The 14785-nt window shown below is 39.3% G+C and overlaps 2 protein-coding genes across 9 annotated transcripts in view; one reads left to right on the top strand and one right to left on the bottom strand.

Annotated features, from left to right (window-relative positions):
• pip5kl1 (phosphatidylinositol-4-phosphate 5-kinase-like 1) overlaps positions 1–1430 on the top strand; it is a 30626-nt gene extending 29196 nt beyond the window's left edge. For all 4 annotated transcript variants that reach the window (XM_088280964.1, XM_088280963.1, XM_088280961.1 and 1 more), the window contains exon 10: positions 342–1430. In XM_088280964.1, coding sequence (XP_088137090.1) covers positions 342–765 — 424 coding nt within the window. In that variant the 3' untranslated portion in view covers positions 766–1430. The remainder of the gene's footprint in view (positions 1–341) is intronic.
• A 2514-nt stretch (positions 1431–3944) lies between these two features.
• On the bottom strand, positions 3945–14785 carry LOC148319603 (endophilin-B2-like). 5 transcript variants are annotated; one of them, XM_088280960.1, is made up of 14 exons: positions 14595–14785; positions 13431–13572; positions 13046–13057; positions 12271–12399; positions 11249–11382; positions 11058–11150; positions 10106–10168; positions 8068–8130; positions 7411–7434; positions 7105–7194; positions 5574–5674; positions 5362–5450; positions 5213–5286; positions 3945–4410 (listed from the first exon to the last, which is right to left on the bottom strand). In XM_088280960.1, exons 1-14 carry the CDS (start codon positions 14655–14657, stop codon positions 4303–4305), a joined length of 1185 nt encoding a protein of 394 aa, XP_088137086.1. In that variant the 5' UTR covers positions 14658–14785; the 3' UTR covers positions 3945–4302. The 5 variants fall into 5 exon arrangements, with proteins under 5 accessions (XP_088137086.1, XP_088137082.1, XP_088137084.1 ...); XM_088280956.1 differs by having other exon boundaries at positions 5213–5450; XM_088280958.1 differs by lacking the exon at positions 8068–8130 and having other exon boundaries at positions 5213–5450.

Raw genomic sequence — 14785 nt, 5'->3', positions numbered from 1 at the left:
GATTTTTCCAGTGAGTAAAGTTATCTAAAAGTCTGTCTTTGCGACAGTAACTCTCCTCTCAGTTAGTCTGCACAGTGAGCCGAGGTCAGCTGCTACAGAATGTAAATACGACTGAGTTAATTATTTTTAGTGCATTATAAAATATTAATTAATCTCCATAGTTAATGCTTTAACTTCGAAAGCCCTAAAAACAAAATGTTTTACCTACATCATCCACTTTGGGAAAACTTCCTATGGTGCTCTCTGCTGATTGTAGTTCGTACACATGTATTTGTACTTGCATGTGATTTTTTTGGACTTGTGCTGAAGCTGATTTTTTTTGTGTGTCACAATTGTTGTAGATCTGTGAATCCAAACACCAGCCCTGTCTATAGTATCCCCTGTGTTCCTGGGGCAGTCCTAGAGGATAACGCCGCTTTCATTTCGTCAGAAATCGATAGTGACCATTTGAAGCAAGCACAAGCAGAAGAGAGCCAAAGTGGAGAAACACATCACCTTGCTGGCAGTGAAATTGAAGAGCTACCAGCCTTTGAGGTCCAAAACCGACGTTTACTGCTCAACTTAAAGAATGCTCTGCATGTCATCGATGGACCTGATCAACGCTACTTTATTGGCATCATTGACATTTTTACAGTTTACAGTTTAAAGAAGAGACTGGAATATTGGTGGAAGAGACTGAGAAATCCTGGCCGGACATTCTCCACAGTAAGTCCACAGATTTACTGCACAAGGCTCTGTCAGTGGGTGCTGGACCACAGCAAGTAGATACCAAATGTTGATACCTCACCCATGCTTCAATAAAATGATACTAATTTGCGATTGATGCATGTGCATCTCACTGTTCTTATACTGAGGGTTTGAATCTCACTTCCGGCCTTAGCGTGTCGTCAACATGTTCTCCATATGCTTGATGGGTTTTCTCCGGGCACTCCGGTTCACTGGTGGAGCTAATCTTTTTTTTTTTTTTTTTTTTTTTGTGGAGCCCTGAGATAGCCTTGGCCCTCCCAAGGATGAAAGTCTCTGCCGTTCCTCTAGTTTCCTCGCGTTCTATAAACATGTAAGTTTACATGATTATTCAAAATTGCTCTTAGGTGTGAATGTGAATGCCTTTTTGTGTAAAGGTGCCATGCAATTAGCTTGAAACCAGAACAGGGTGTGTCACGCCGCTCATCAGCTGCTGTGATAAGCCCCCGAACACCTGTGACCCAAGTGGGGATAAAAGTTATTTAAAAAATGAATGAATGAATGGATAATGCAACTTGGACTAAATTATTTCAAATAAAGTATAGAAAGCTAAAGAAAGTTCTGGTCTTTGTCTTCAATTAAAAGGACGCTTCATTGACGTTAAACATTGGCACGTATATGATAGGTTTGCATGTAAAAATGACATCAGTACTGAAAAACTCCCCCCAAAAAGACTCTTCAGTGATTTAAGAGAGAGAGGGATGAGATTTACGACAAATTGACATGCCCACTTTTGGAGCTTGGCTTATTTTTTTTCCCGGTTTCAGCATCTACGTCACAGAGAGGCTAGTGAGGTAGTATTGCTTGAATTGTCAGTTCTATTGTCTAAAGCAGCGACCAATCGCCACCAAAATGCAAATGCACATTACTACCCCTGTCCACTTCAACATTGCATTTTACAATCATGCAAAGCAACACAATGCATGTGCATGTGCAAAACCCACATTATCCAGTGTCACACTTGCTTGAACCTTTTCATATTCCTAATTTTATTTCACATTGAACAAAGATGTCTGAATTCTGTTTCATTTTAAATGTGTATGAGGTCAAAAATATTCGGTACACCCTGGATTCTTGTCTGTAGATGCTCCCAAAGGAGTGGCCATATTGGCCAAAATATGAGGTCAAGCCCTGTTCCTGAGTCACTTGGTCTTTATATTGTTCAACATATAAGGCTTTTCACCTTGAAAGAGGTTGTGGAAATTCTGCATGGAGTGCCCACCACACACACAAAATAAATCATCATCATCATTGCCTTAGTTGGTCCCCTAATAATTTTTATACTTTATGATTAAGTTGAGCGTTGACGGAACAAAATGCTAGTTTTGTCTGAAAGCGCCCTTGTGTGGGCAGGTGTATGACTGGCCCTTTTTGTCTTTCTTGCCTCATGTGATTTGACATCAGACATTTGACCATTGTGGAAAAGAACATTATGAAATACAAATTGACTTTGTACAACTTTTTATTTTATATCTTAAAGTTGTTATTTTCAAATTCATGACGTTGAAATAATCGTTATGAAATATTTAATTACGTTTATAATAATTCGATAATAGCAATTAGAACAATGGTAACAAAAGTATTCCATAATTATATTAGATAATTTTACAATGTAATGGTAAATTATTTTTGGTTATTTATCAAAATTGTATTCTTTCAATTGCTTTTATTTAATTTTGACCCTACCCTTTTGGGCTTCCATAGTCCCCGGTGCTGATCACAGTTCTATGAATTCCTGTTTTTCTGTTACTAAAGGCTGACTGAATGAATAAAATGTTCAAAGTGAAGAGTGTACACTGTTGTTACTGTTCCACTCATGCAAGTTTATTGCGCTTCAAGCCAGACAAAAATGGGTCAACGATATGAGCAATAACTAGTTTGGGTATTCGACATCACACATTCAATTTGAAACATGAACAGTGAAAAGAAACCACTGTGATGAGAAATTAAAAATTGAGGCGCACAGACACTGCCAACATCACATCTTCCACACAGTCACACACGCACACACACACCCCCACGCGCGCACACACACACACACGCGTGCGTACATCTTTTGTGTTATTACATGCACGACAACTGTCCATGCATACTGAAAATAACAATAACATGGGAGGCATGATAATTTATGAACAAGTACTCTCTCAGCACGTTACATCATATTTTCACAAGTCATATCTAACACAGCCTCAATTTTACACATAAACCAATCACAAACTATCACATATAGGCTATTTAATGCAGTTCAGTTCACTTCAGACTTAAAATAAAGTTTAAAAATTATGAGCACTAAACAGTGCGGATTATCAGTACAATTCTCCAAGTCAATTTTTTTTTTAAAGATCAATCTATGGTGTGTTAGAAAACCTCCAGGACTGGTGTCACAAAACTGAGTTTTCCCCTTCATGTGGACCAGATGACGTGACAAAGAGTTCCTGCATCGTTTACTTTGTTCAGTTGGTGAGAAGAGGTACTGAACAATTTGCGATTGCCTCACCATGACAACGCACCTGCGCACATTGCCCTAAGCATCCAGTAATTCCAGGCCAAGAAGAACATTGCCATGCTGGACCAACCTCCTCAGTCACCTGTGTGATTTTTTTTCCTCTTTCCCAAGCACAAAGGGGTCATCAAGGTGACTGTTTTCAAGATGTGGATGATATCAAAATGTCCCAGATGATGGAGCTGTGGAGTGTGCATGGAGGCTTGGCAGAGAAGGCAGGGAAAGGATGTTCAACTCCAGCGGGATTACCGTACCTCAAATGGAAAAAACATTGTATTTTGAAATGAGTGGTTAGCACGTCTCTTTCTCAGTTCTGAGTTGCAGGGTTCGATTCCGGCTCCGGCCTTCCTGTGTGGAGTTTGCATGTTCTCCCTGTGCCTGCATTCTAAAGAAAAGCATTGTAGGTTAAAATGTCCCTATTGTGTGATTTTGAGTATGAATAACTGTTCATCTTTGTGTGCCGTGCGATTGGCTGGAAACCAGTTCAGGGTGTACCCACCCTACGGTCCAAAGATAGCTGGGATAGGCTCCAGCATCGTTTTCTCACTTTCTATTCATTTGTAATTCCTTTGATTTCCTTGCGGTTCGGATGGACGGATGGGAAAAAAAAGACAGTACAGCACTCATCATTGCACCTCTATAGTGCTTCTGGAATATTTGTTCAACTTTCAAGTATTAGAATCATTAAACCAAGTGAATCTGATTCGGGGAAATTAATCATCAATTACGTATGTAGCATAAATATGTACCAAGAAATCTGGACACAATTATCACTGTTAAATAATGTTCTGATTTGTCTAAGAGAAAAAAATCATGAGCAATGCGATGGGTGTTTGCCAGAACATGAAACTATTGCAATTTACAATTCCAGGTGAATTGAATCTATTGCGTAAGCGAAAGATGCAACTTCCTCCATTGTATTCATAAAAAGTTTGAATGCGTGTTTCAAATATCAGCCAAGGTATTAGTAATGAAGTAAGTGCACTACATTAATATACAGAGTTACAGTAGAAAGAGCAGTTTGCATGTTTATGTTTATGATGTTATTTGGTCCGTTAGCTCAGCAGTTCAAGGTAGGTAACAGGAACCTTTCCCTTTTCATTGCCTCGTTCTCCAACCAGCCAATCCGGATCCATTCCAGGGACAGTGTAGACGGTAATAAGCTGAAATATAACCAAAAGCAAATTTACATTCTCATTTATTCAAGTAACAAAACAGGGTGAAAATGATTTTTGACGAGCTACATCGTTATCATTATTTCCACCTCATCATCTCTACATTGTCTGTTTTTGACTGGATAATTCCACCAACAACTTTTGAAATGCCAAAGCCCCCGAATCCCATTCCTTTATTTCAATGCTCCAAACAAATGAAAGTGAAAACAGTAAGTATACGCAGGCAGGAAACGACTATGAAACTTTAGCATTTGTGCATCGTATTTATGTTTGGTGGCCTTACTGTGTCTCGAGAGCTTTTGTGATACCATGCTCGTATAAGAAAACAGTAAGGTGGAGGTACTGTACTTGAAGTTTAATTGAATTCAGTTGTATAGGTCATAGGTCGCATTAATAGTGGGAACATTTTTTAAATCATTTATGTTGGCCTCAAAACCTGGAATTTGAACAGGGGTGTGTAAACTTTATATATGTACCGACGATGAGATTAATGTGACCATTTTCATGCTGAGGAATGGTCCTAGCAGAGTAGAAAGAAGAAAGAAGAAAATAAGATACTGTGACTTCCTTTATCCATATTTGCATAAAAAAGCAGAGGCACCACAAAAATTTATGTAATACTGCTAACAAACAACTAATTTTGTTATCTACAGCCTTCATTTTTAATGCAAAATTTCAAAAAGCTCCAAAGGCTCTTTTGCCTCTAGGTAATAAAAACAGCCATTGTGAGTGTTTGGACTTTTAACTTCTTCATAAAACTGCTAGAATTCAAAGTAATTTACAACGGTACCTCATCAGCCAATAGGGACAGCTCGCTTGAATCATGAGCGTCGTAGTCATACAGGACTTTGGCCTTTCTGGTGCCTGTAATAGGAAGCTGCGTTTGTTCCATTGCCAGAGTTTTGGGGTCATTGCTCAAAGAGGTGGGCACTATGGTACCAGGTGAGGGTGATCCAGATGGGAACGCAGCAGACACAGGGTTGGGACAGACACTAGACTGGTGAGGGGCGCTAACTGAATTAGCACATCTGCATGAAGGTCGTGGAAAAATGGATTTAGAAGTAATTCAATAGAATGTAAAGTAATTTATTTGTAAATCTAATTCCGAGGTTAAGGAAAACACAAATGTTTGGATTGTCTTTTGCACTCACCTGCTGAGCTCCCTCTGGAGTTCATGCATGTAGTGATGACACTGAGCATAATAGGTAGCCTGAGCTTCAGCAAAATCCTGCAAACAGCGCTGATGGTTCAGCTGTGAACAGAAACATGATTATGTTAAAAGGAGCCTGCAAAATTATGGAACGTAGCAGCAGCCAAATTCTACCATCGTTGACTTACAATCTTGTATTTAATTCGCATCCATCCATCTATCAAGTTTACTATTTAACCTTAATGAGGTCGTGAGTGAGCTGCAAAATATCCCAGATGACTTTGCCAGCCAAGCACAGGGCATATACAGTAAAGACAAAAAAACATTCACACGCACATTCACACCTCCTTGTCTGGTCAACTTAGAAAACGGAGGGGCAACTTAAATGATGTAGATGGAGATTCTATATAAAAGAGGGGGGGGGGAATGCCATTTTAAATAAGACCAAAATACATCTATAGCATAGCATCTAAATATAATTTAATTCTCAAATGCATGTATAAAAGATCTACCCTTCAACAACAAAAGGTGTAAAGCAAACAAAAAGTAACCCTTTGCAAAGGGCTCTTAAAATTCCCAATCAAAGATGTCACAAAAAGGCTCAACGCCAAACTAACGCTAGTGTTAGCTCTCATTCGGTGCATTTTTTTCTGAGAAGATGGTGCAGGCGCTTGTCCACCATACGCGTTTACAACGCTATTAATTAACAGGACACAAATTTGAGTAACTAAAGTCACTTTTCAAACATGGCCGGAGAGAAGTACTTACATTCATGCGTAATGGGTTTAATTTCCCACCTCATAATCATGAATGTCAAATTATCTGAGATAGTGACAAGAAGATGAAAATAGTTTTTAACCAAATTAGCATATGCAAAAGCTCAGGGCATTTCCAGAACATACTTCATGGCAATTTCAGGCTTCTTGGTTTTAAAAAGAGTTCAATCGCAACACCACCGTAAGGTGCATGAGTGAAGTTGAAATTGATAGTATCTCTAAAACAACCCGGCACATTGGTTTACCTTTAAATTTGGTGAATTTATAACCTGCTTCTGATTTTACCTGAATGACATGATTGAGTTGAGTTTTAGGCAAGACACACCCTGCTGAAATCTACTTGTTAAAGTCTGCCATCTAGCGTAAATGCATTTAAAACTGCTCAGGTACTGTAGAGCACAGGCACTCATCATTTATTTATTTATTAGCAGAGCATATACAATTTTTCCCAAGAAAGTTAATTTTCAGATCTTTTGCAATCTGAAAATCCTACTTATCATGTCTTTACATTTTTCCAGAAAGCTGAATTTTAATGCCAATTAAGACCTTGTTTTTAGATGAATTAATTCAATGGCTTTGAAGAATTTTTTTAAGGATCTGTGGGAACACTGTCTGCAATGTTGCCAAAGAATCAAGCAAGTGCTGCTTATCAGACGCTAACGCAAATACCACTTTTAGCTCTGGCTAGATTCAACACTGCATCTTGGTTTACCTTTTGTTTGTAACACCATACAGTAGTTAATACTCCACACTCACATGTGTGCTGCTGATGCCTTCAAGTAACAGTCTGGTGACTTCAGCTTGTCGGTCAAACTCAGTTTGTGCGACACGGAGCTCATGCTCTGCCTGCAGCCGGAAAGATTAGGATGGAAGAAAAGATAAAGATAAAGATAAAGATGTCCTTTATTAGTCCCACAATGGGGAAATTTGAAGTGTTACAGCAGCAAGAATTAAGGCATTGTATTTTTTAGGAAGAATACACAAGACGCACACCCACGCAATTTGAGTTGTTTGATTTTGTGTTGTATTGATGAGCAAATTAGCAGTGAAAGTCTCACTTACTTTGTCCACTTCCTCACTCAGCAGCTGAGAGAGCAGAAACAAAGAGCCATTCTCAACAACACCACATCATCTTAACAATGGAAATACGTGTGTATAACAAATCTAAGACAATAAAGGAGGATGATCAAATGGTCAATTTAAAGTCTTTCAAATATTATCAGATTATGTTAACTTCAAATAAACAGCTCTAATTTTGAAATGTGTCAAAACAATATTTCAGTCCACGGGCTGAAAGTTACTTTAGCCACGCAGGTGTTTAGAAGTCTAAAAACAAATATTTAACTTAAAGGGGCGACAGCGTTAGCTTATCCTGAACTCAGTCAGAATTAAAACTTTATTACTGCATTGATGAACAGCGTTCAGTTTTCGCACGTGTACGAGACGGATGGTCCCGGATCTGCTTCATATGAAAATGTGCCTTGTTGTGAATTAGCGATGTAAAAATCAAACAGACCTAACTTAAAGCTAAATCCGTGTGCAAAATGTTTTTGTGACAATGTGACTACTATGTGACCAATGGTTGAATGAGGGGCGTAACCAAACACTAAGTGTCCAAACACAAATAACGGGGTTTACGTTTACACAAACACTTCACAAGCTATAATAAATCACACGCAGATGACACGTACACTAAGACTAAAGGCCCGTGTTCACAACCTTTTGCTGGTCGGATATACTAGGCTCTGCCTCAACATCCCAACTCTCCCAGTCACTCTGCAACTGGTTCGGTTATAAAACAAACAAAAAAAGAAACAACAAACCAAAAGAAATATAATTTGGTAGTCTCACAAAATGTACATTTATATTACAATAAACTTGTTTATTTCCCTTTTAAATGATGCCCCATTTGCATTTGTGGAATCAGAAGCACAATGACTAAAGTGTTGGAAAATTGTCCATGTGAGATTTGTCAAATCGTCACTACAATTGGTTTGATAACAACAGAACAGGGACATTTGAAGAGGTGGGTTAGTCAATAATAATAATAATACAATCTGGAGTTTTAGTGTCTATTGATTGTTGGATCCTCATTGAGTCAATATGCAAATGCTGATCTTCCTAGGCTCCATAAAAGTAAAAAACATATGAAAACCTAATAAAAACATAATACTAAAAATGAAATAAAACAATATCTAATAACGACAAAGGAAAGCAAAACATGGTCAATTCAATTAAAAAACAGCCAAACAAAGAAAATGCACGTAGAAGCATTCATTCTAAGAGCCACGTGCAAGACACCACAGACGACAAAAGAAAAAACACAAAAAAAACACAAAAACATTCAAACCCACTGTACCTCACATACCCACATTCCCACCCTTCTGAAGACATCAAATTACATGGACGGTGAACCTCAACGTGCCTCTGTCATTGGGAGTTTATTTTCATGAAGTATTCTTTGAACTTTTTGAAGGTGGACTTTTTTTTATGTATTAATGATAATATCAGGTTACACAGGCATAGAAAAGGATGGCTGGAGAATGTGTCCAAAAAGTACAAAGGAAATGGAAAAATATGAGAGGGCCTAAAACAGAACTTTGAGCAATGCCAGAAGTGGGAAGGGTTTTCCATCACACGATAGTCACTAAGGTGGATAAACTGAGTCAAGTGCAGACTAAACGGTAGGAATGAAACCAGAAGGTACTTGTACTAGTCATGCCAACAGCAGCCAGTTTAGGAAGGCAGAGATAGTGTAAAGCTTTTTGCAATTGTTGTGCAACGTGTTTGTGTAGGGGTTGCCAAGTAAATCCAGTGCTTCTCAAATAGTGAGGGGGGCGCGCGTGACCCTGGGGAACATGCTTTTTTTCCGCCGTACTACAATAAAGTGTAATTGCACATCCACTCCAGTAGTTAGCAGTGGCGCTCGAATGACGCATTGTGCACAGCAAATATTGACTCTACGGTGTAGGTTTGTTTTGCAACGAAAATGCTATTACTTATAGTTGCGGCGGAGAGTGGGTGGTGGGGTGGGGGCGTGAATTATTTTCTTCTTGCTGGGAGGGGCGTAACAGAAAATAATTGAGAAGCACGGATTTAATCCAATGTAGCGGTCGTTACTGTAGTGAGGCAAGTAGTGCAGTACGTAATCCAGCTACAAGCGCTGTTACATAGCATATAAAAGTGTGACGGTAAAGAGCGCAAAAAAGTGAGATGCGTTTGTCGCATTGCTGATGCACCTTTACTTTGCCAATTATATAACTGCTCGTTAAGAGTGTTAAACGTTGCTGAAGTACCCTTTACTTATTACAGGTTTTCTGATGGCAAAAGTTGGACTGATTGCTGTTAATACATTTCATTCGTATTAATTCCTATAAGAAAATGTATTTGACAAATCTGCAAAAATCACAAGGATACCAGCACACCAACGATAACCTGTGTTGGACTCCAGAGGTTCCGCTGTAATGGAATTTAAATTCCACCAAAACACATAGAATCAAAAACAAACATGCTGAATCATTCCGAGTTAGATGATTATTTAAAATTTACTCTTCAACTGTCAAAGTGTTCTTGTGGGCCTGTCTTTGGAATTGACAGTGAAATTGTTTGTCAAAAAAAAAACTAACAAAAAAAAAAAAAACATAGATGACTGATGACTTTAATCATGGAGAACTGACATAATTGTTAGCGTATTAGTTCCTGATATCAAAACTGTGTGCCCAGTGTCTGTGCCAGTGGGTCTGTTTGTGATTCTTACCGCTGACGCACTGGCAGAAAGAACATAATTTCGAGGCCTTGTCTCCTGAAAATCAGGTGCAGCCTACAAACAACAAGAGCAGGGAGGGGGGAACAAACATTGGCAAAGTCATGCGTTTCCAGTCATTAGTGAACAAAACAAGTGCACACCAAAAGCATAACAATGTAAAGAAAACATGATAAAAAGCATCCAAAAGTTGGGATCAATAATGTCTGCCAGTTTTTAAAGACAAGCCAAAAGCAGAAATGTCTCATATTCAGGGATTCAAAATCAATCAACCACTTGATGAAAGTTACAAACGGCTTGCGGTATAGTGCAATACAGGCAGCAGCTTGTGACAAGACAATATGAGTCATCATGCTTGAAAAGCCGTTTGGGCAGGGGACATGCTAAAGCAACGTGTGTGCTGTCAGCACGGCCTCGTTTGGTACTCATGCTCTGCTAAAGATGCGACGCTTTTTTTTTTTATAATAGTCAGAAATTCTTTGACAAAGAACATAAGAACGAGCCTAAAAAATGAAGTAAAATGAAGTCTTGAGAGCCAAGTGAGTGATTTGGATTGACAATAATCCGAACAAGTGTTCACCAATAAACCCAAGTGTTTAGCAGCCGATATTGTTCTAAAATGTCAGATGATGCTACAACTCAACAGTAATTATGATATTTAAAGTTCAGTGAACTACGCAATCGATCATATTTAGACGATTTAAAAAAAATTGTAGGAAATTTCAAAAAGGACATCAATTAATTGATCACAGTCTAATCAAATATTTTAAATAAACAATGTTTTTAACCTCCTTCATACACATTTCTGAATTATAATATGTAGAATCAAAATTGTCTGCATCAGGTTTCATGGTTAATAGCTCTTATCACTTAGTTATTAGAACTGACTTGCACAGGGGAAAAGATAATAATAATAATGAACTCACAAAAAAAAAATCAAACTCACTGCTGCTTTGGCCTCTGCCTGCTTAGCCTTTTTCAAGCGTGCTTTGCAGATGTCGAGATCCAGCCGGCGATTCTCCAGAATTCGCCTCTCTTTCTATAAAAGGCAGGTGAAATTCAATCAGAAAATGTATTAGGCTTATAAACACACAGAGCAAATGAATGCGAGTATAGCGACGTGGGGGTCGCACTCACGGATATAGTTCTCCAGTCTCCTTCCAGAAAGTTCCGTAAAGGAGTGAGGAAATTAGTGGCGGAGGTTTGAAGGAACTCTCGTTCAGCTGTTCCCAACCTTTTCTGGTATTCTCCTACTGTAATCAGTGTACTACCTAGAGTTGGCAGCATACACAAAGACACATGTACAAACCTGCACATACGCTACAATTATGAACTTTATATAATGATGTATCAGTATGCAAAGTATTGTTGACTGGATCACCAAAATCCTCATTGCGCACCAAGCAAATTGGGGCACACCGTTTGCCGTTCTACAACTAGTTTTCATGAATGGCCAACAGTCAGCAACTAGTTTTGCTGCGAGTTGAGCCCCAGATGAAGGGTGTCGTAATGTCACGGATGAATGAGTGGGCAATCAGAAATGTCATATTGTATCATGTAAACGCTCATACTGAAAATTACATTTCCTTCCGTACAAATGTTATCTATCTAGCTATATTGATATCTTTATATATCAATATCTATATCTCGATTGATAGAGAGAGAGAGATACAGAGATAGACAGAGAGAGAAAAATAGAGATATATAGAGAGAGGTAGATAGAGAGAGATACATAGATATAGCGACAGAGAGCGAGAGATTTAGATAGAGAGTGATAGAGAGAGAGTTTGCCAACAGCCTTTCAAATATCAGCACTCTCTACTTTATTTGTCGCCCGTCTCTGTATTATTATAATATAGCTATACTGACCATTACAATTTCTTCCTTGACAATCATGTAGACGGAATACACCAGGGGTCGCACTTTTTCTGGTGCTGGGAGTTGGCATGTGTGTAAGGGTGCAGTATGCACACTGTAATTAGTTCACGATTGTCCAGCTCGATCGCATTCAGGTTTGTCGCTTGGTGTAGAGATGAAATAACCTTGAAAAACTAAATCTTAATTTCTCTATTAATTTGTCGACAACAATAGCGGCATTATACGTTGTACAAAGTCTCACCAACTACCACAGTGTTAATGTCAGGATCAAATCAACTGACCGTAAGGTGTCCCGGAGCCAAATTCGTTGGCAGCATCCAGCATGTATTGGCCAAGCAATTCTGCATTAGTTGTCCTGGAAGGAAGCTTTTTCTCCAATTTGTCATAGATGAACTCCTCTATTCGAGCACCTATACAAAACATGAAGTAAAAGTGTCAACAAGACAGACTTCTGGGTGTGTTGACGCACAATATTGGAGGGGGGTCACAATTTTTCAGCAATGCTACAGGGGTCGGGAGTTCACATCGAACTACACACTTCCGAACGAGATGCATGACATGCATAAATATGACCATTCAAGAACAGCACAAAACTGCCGGACCGCAAACCTACATTAAGTGCAAGGACGCTTTTTGTGCACGTTTTGACAAAAATCAACTTACTCAAAATTAATATTAGGCCTACTCACTAAAAGACCAGGTACAAGCCCAGATAAGCATTGCCCGCCACCTTGTGGTGAAAAGTGATATTCCAACTTAAAACTATCTAATGGAACCCTGTTATTCGCAGGAGAAAGGGACCGGGCCAGCCTGCGAAAACCTAAAATCATCGAATAAGTGGGTATTGATCTCAATCTAATTGAAAGATTTTGTTGAAAACTCAATAGTAACATCTCAGTTACACGTGAAACTAAAAAAAACAAAAAAAAAAAAAACAGTGATGAGCCTCACTGGACTTCAGCTTCAAACAAACAAAAAAGGCTACTGCCTGGTTCTATATTTGCTTTAATATGCAGTACTAGATATCTTACATTGGAAAATAAAGCCAGAACTCACCAGTGTGGTCAACTGAAGCATGGAGGGTGAAAAAAAATACACGGTTAATGATGCACATTTCTAACACTAAGCTATTTTTTATTTAACACAAAATTCAAAAGCCAGAACCTGTGATGATATTGTTGTGCATTAGTGCGCATGACATGGGTAACTGGCACATGTGTAAAGGCACGTTTGATGCTTAAAGGTACATATAGCTTTTGCAGCAAAATATGCGGCCATCAAAGCCCCTTTTTTCAGGATATTTCTGCTTATTTCAGCAAGGCTATGCCAAGCCACATTCTGCACGCTTTACAAAAGTATGGCTTTTAGTAAACAAGTAGGAATACTTTTCGTAGTGATACATTTTGGGTTTTTTTCCTCTGAAAACTATGAGAGGGCTCACTTGGGTTTGGCTGCAGGAGCACCTCTGTTTGTCTCAAGATCTTTTCAGTCCAGTTCTTGGTACAGTCCGCCCGAGCAATTAGGTTTTCAAGATGAGGATCGAGCTCTGTCTTCTCAGCCTGACCCAACTTCTCTTCTGTGAACTATAAACAAATTCCAGGGTCCTCAATGTAAACGACATCTCCTTCTTAGTACAATCAATCAAACATCCGAGTCATAGATTGGCAGGCCATTGGGTGCAGTCTCTGGATTGATATGACATCTGCAGGTTTCCATACATTCCTACGCTCATGTTGGGGAGTTGTGTGCGTAGTGACCAAAAGAACAAGATTACAAGTACAAGCAGCCAAATTGAGTTTCCTCTGTACATACAGTGTGTGGACTTCAAACGATGAAGATCTCGATCAGCTGGAGGGTCTCCGCTATGAGAAGAGCCAGATGAATTGGCTCGGTAATCTGAATGGACGCTTCGGAACAGGACCCAAAAATGCACTTTAGTTTTGTTTTTTTTTTGTATTTAGATTTTTTTCCTTGGTTTTTGCCGCGAAGCAGGTATAACAGCACGCTAGCGCAAGCATGCCCATATTTGGGAGTGCTGACGTAGCGGCCCACGAGGAAGTAACAGGGAGGTTTTCGCGCTGGTTAAAATGACAAAATAAACCAATCCTCTGCAATATGTTTGTGTCACAGGGGTAAAATAAAGCCTAGGTTTAGTTATTTTAAAATGAGAAGTCAACCCAAACATTTTATTTCCAATAATTTTGAGTTTGTACCTGGACGTATAGACTTTCGATACAAGTACAGTTGGTCATTGAAAACATGTATGTGTGTTAGATTTCATTGGGTCTGACATTGGAGTTGTCGAGTTTTCGAGCTTCCTGTTGACGGTACGCAGCAGAGCGTGGAATCACGTGACTCGTAAGCCTCACAGTTATCAATAATAAATGGACGCTTGACAGACGTTCATCGGCTTACAGTGCGACTGATGAAGCGAAAATACACGAATGGTTTTACATTTCCACAAACAGAAATTCCTCACAACGCACTTGGGGCGGGGATAGATCGTGCAGAGGGCCCGCAGCATTCATCAAACGCGAGATGCAGTTCCACAGTGAGGGTAAATCGATGGGAGATCTTGCAGGGGTGTCCGCATGATTTTTCTTACCTGCACCGCCCTGGTGAAGAAGACCCCCGCATCAGAAGCCAGTTTTTTTACGTTAAAATCCATGTTGTTAGGCTGTGCTGATCTTGCACAGACGGCTGCTCGGTTGTTTCCCCGCAAAGGGGATCCTCTGAATCAGCTGAGATGATGTAGCAGTAGACAGAAGCAATAATCCGCCCCATCCACAATCGGAA

Source organism: Idiotropiscis lumnitzeri, chromosome 18, assembly GCF_059441095.1.
Source record: "Idiotropiscis lumnitzeri isolate Australia: NSW breed Sydney's pygmy pipehorse chromosome 18, RoL_Ilum_1.0, whole genome shotgun sequence".
Classification (NCBI taxonomy): Eukaryota; Metazoa; Chordata; class Actinopteri; order Syngnathiformes; family Syngnathidae; genus Idiotropiscis; species Idiotropiscis lumnitzeri.
Note: the sequence above shows the minus strand (reverse complement) of the source record. Positions and strands in the feature narration are given on the sequence as shown.

Coding starts and splice junctions, on each gene's coding strand:
- LOC148319603 (XM_088280956.1), bottom strand. CDS start 14,657: ATGGATTTTAACGTAAAAAAACTGGCTTCTGATGCGGGGGTCTTCTTC. Junction 11,151..11,248: donor GAGACTGGAGAACTATATCC/GTGAGTGCGACC, acceptor TGCCTTTTATAG/AAAGAGAGGCGAATTCTGGA. Junction 8,131..10,105: donor TTTCTGCCAGTGCGTCAGCG/GTAAGAATCACA, acceptor TAACCGAACCAG/TTGCAGAGTGACTGGGAGAG.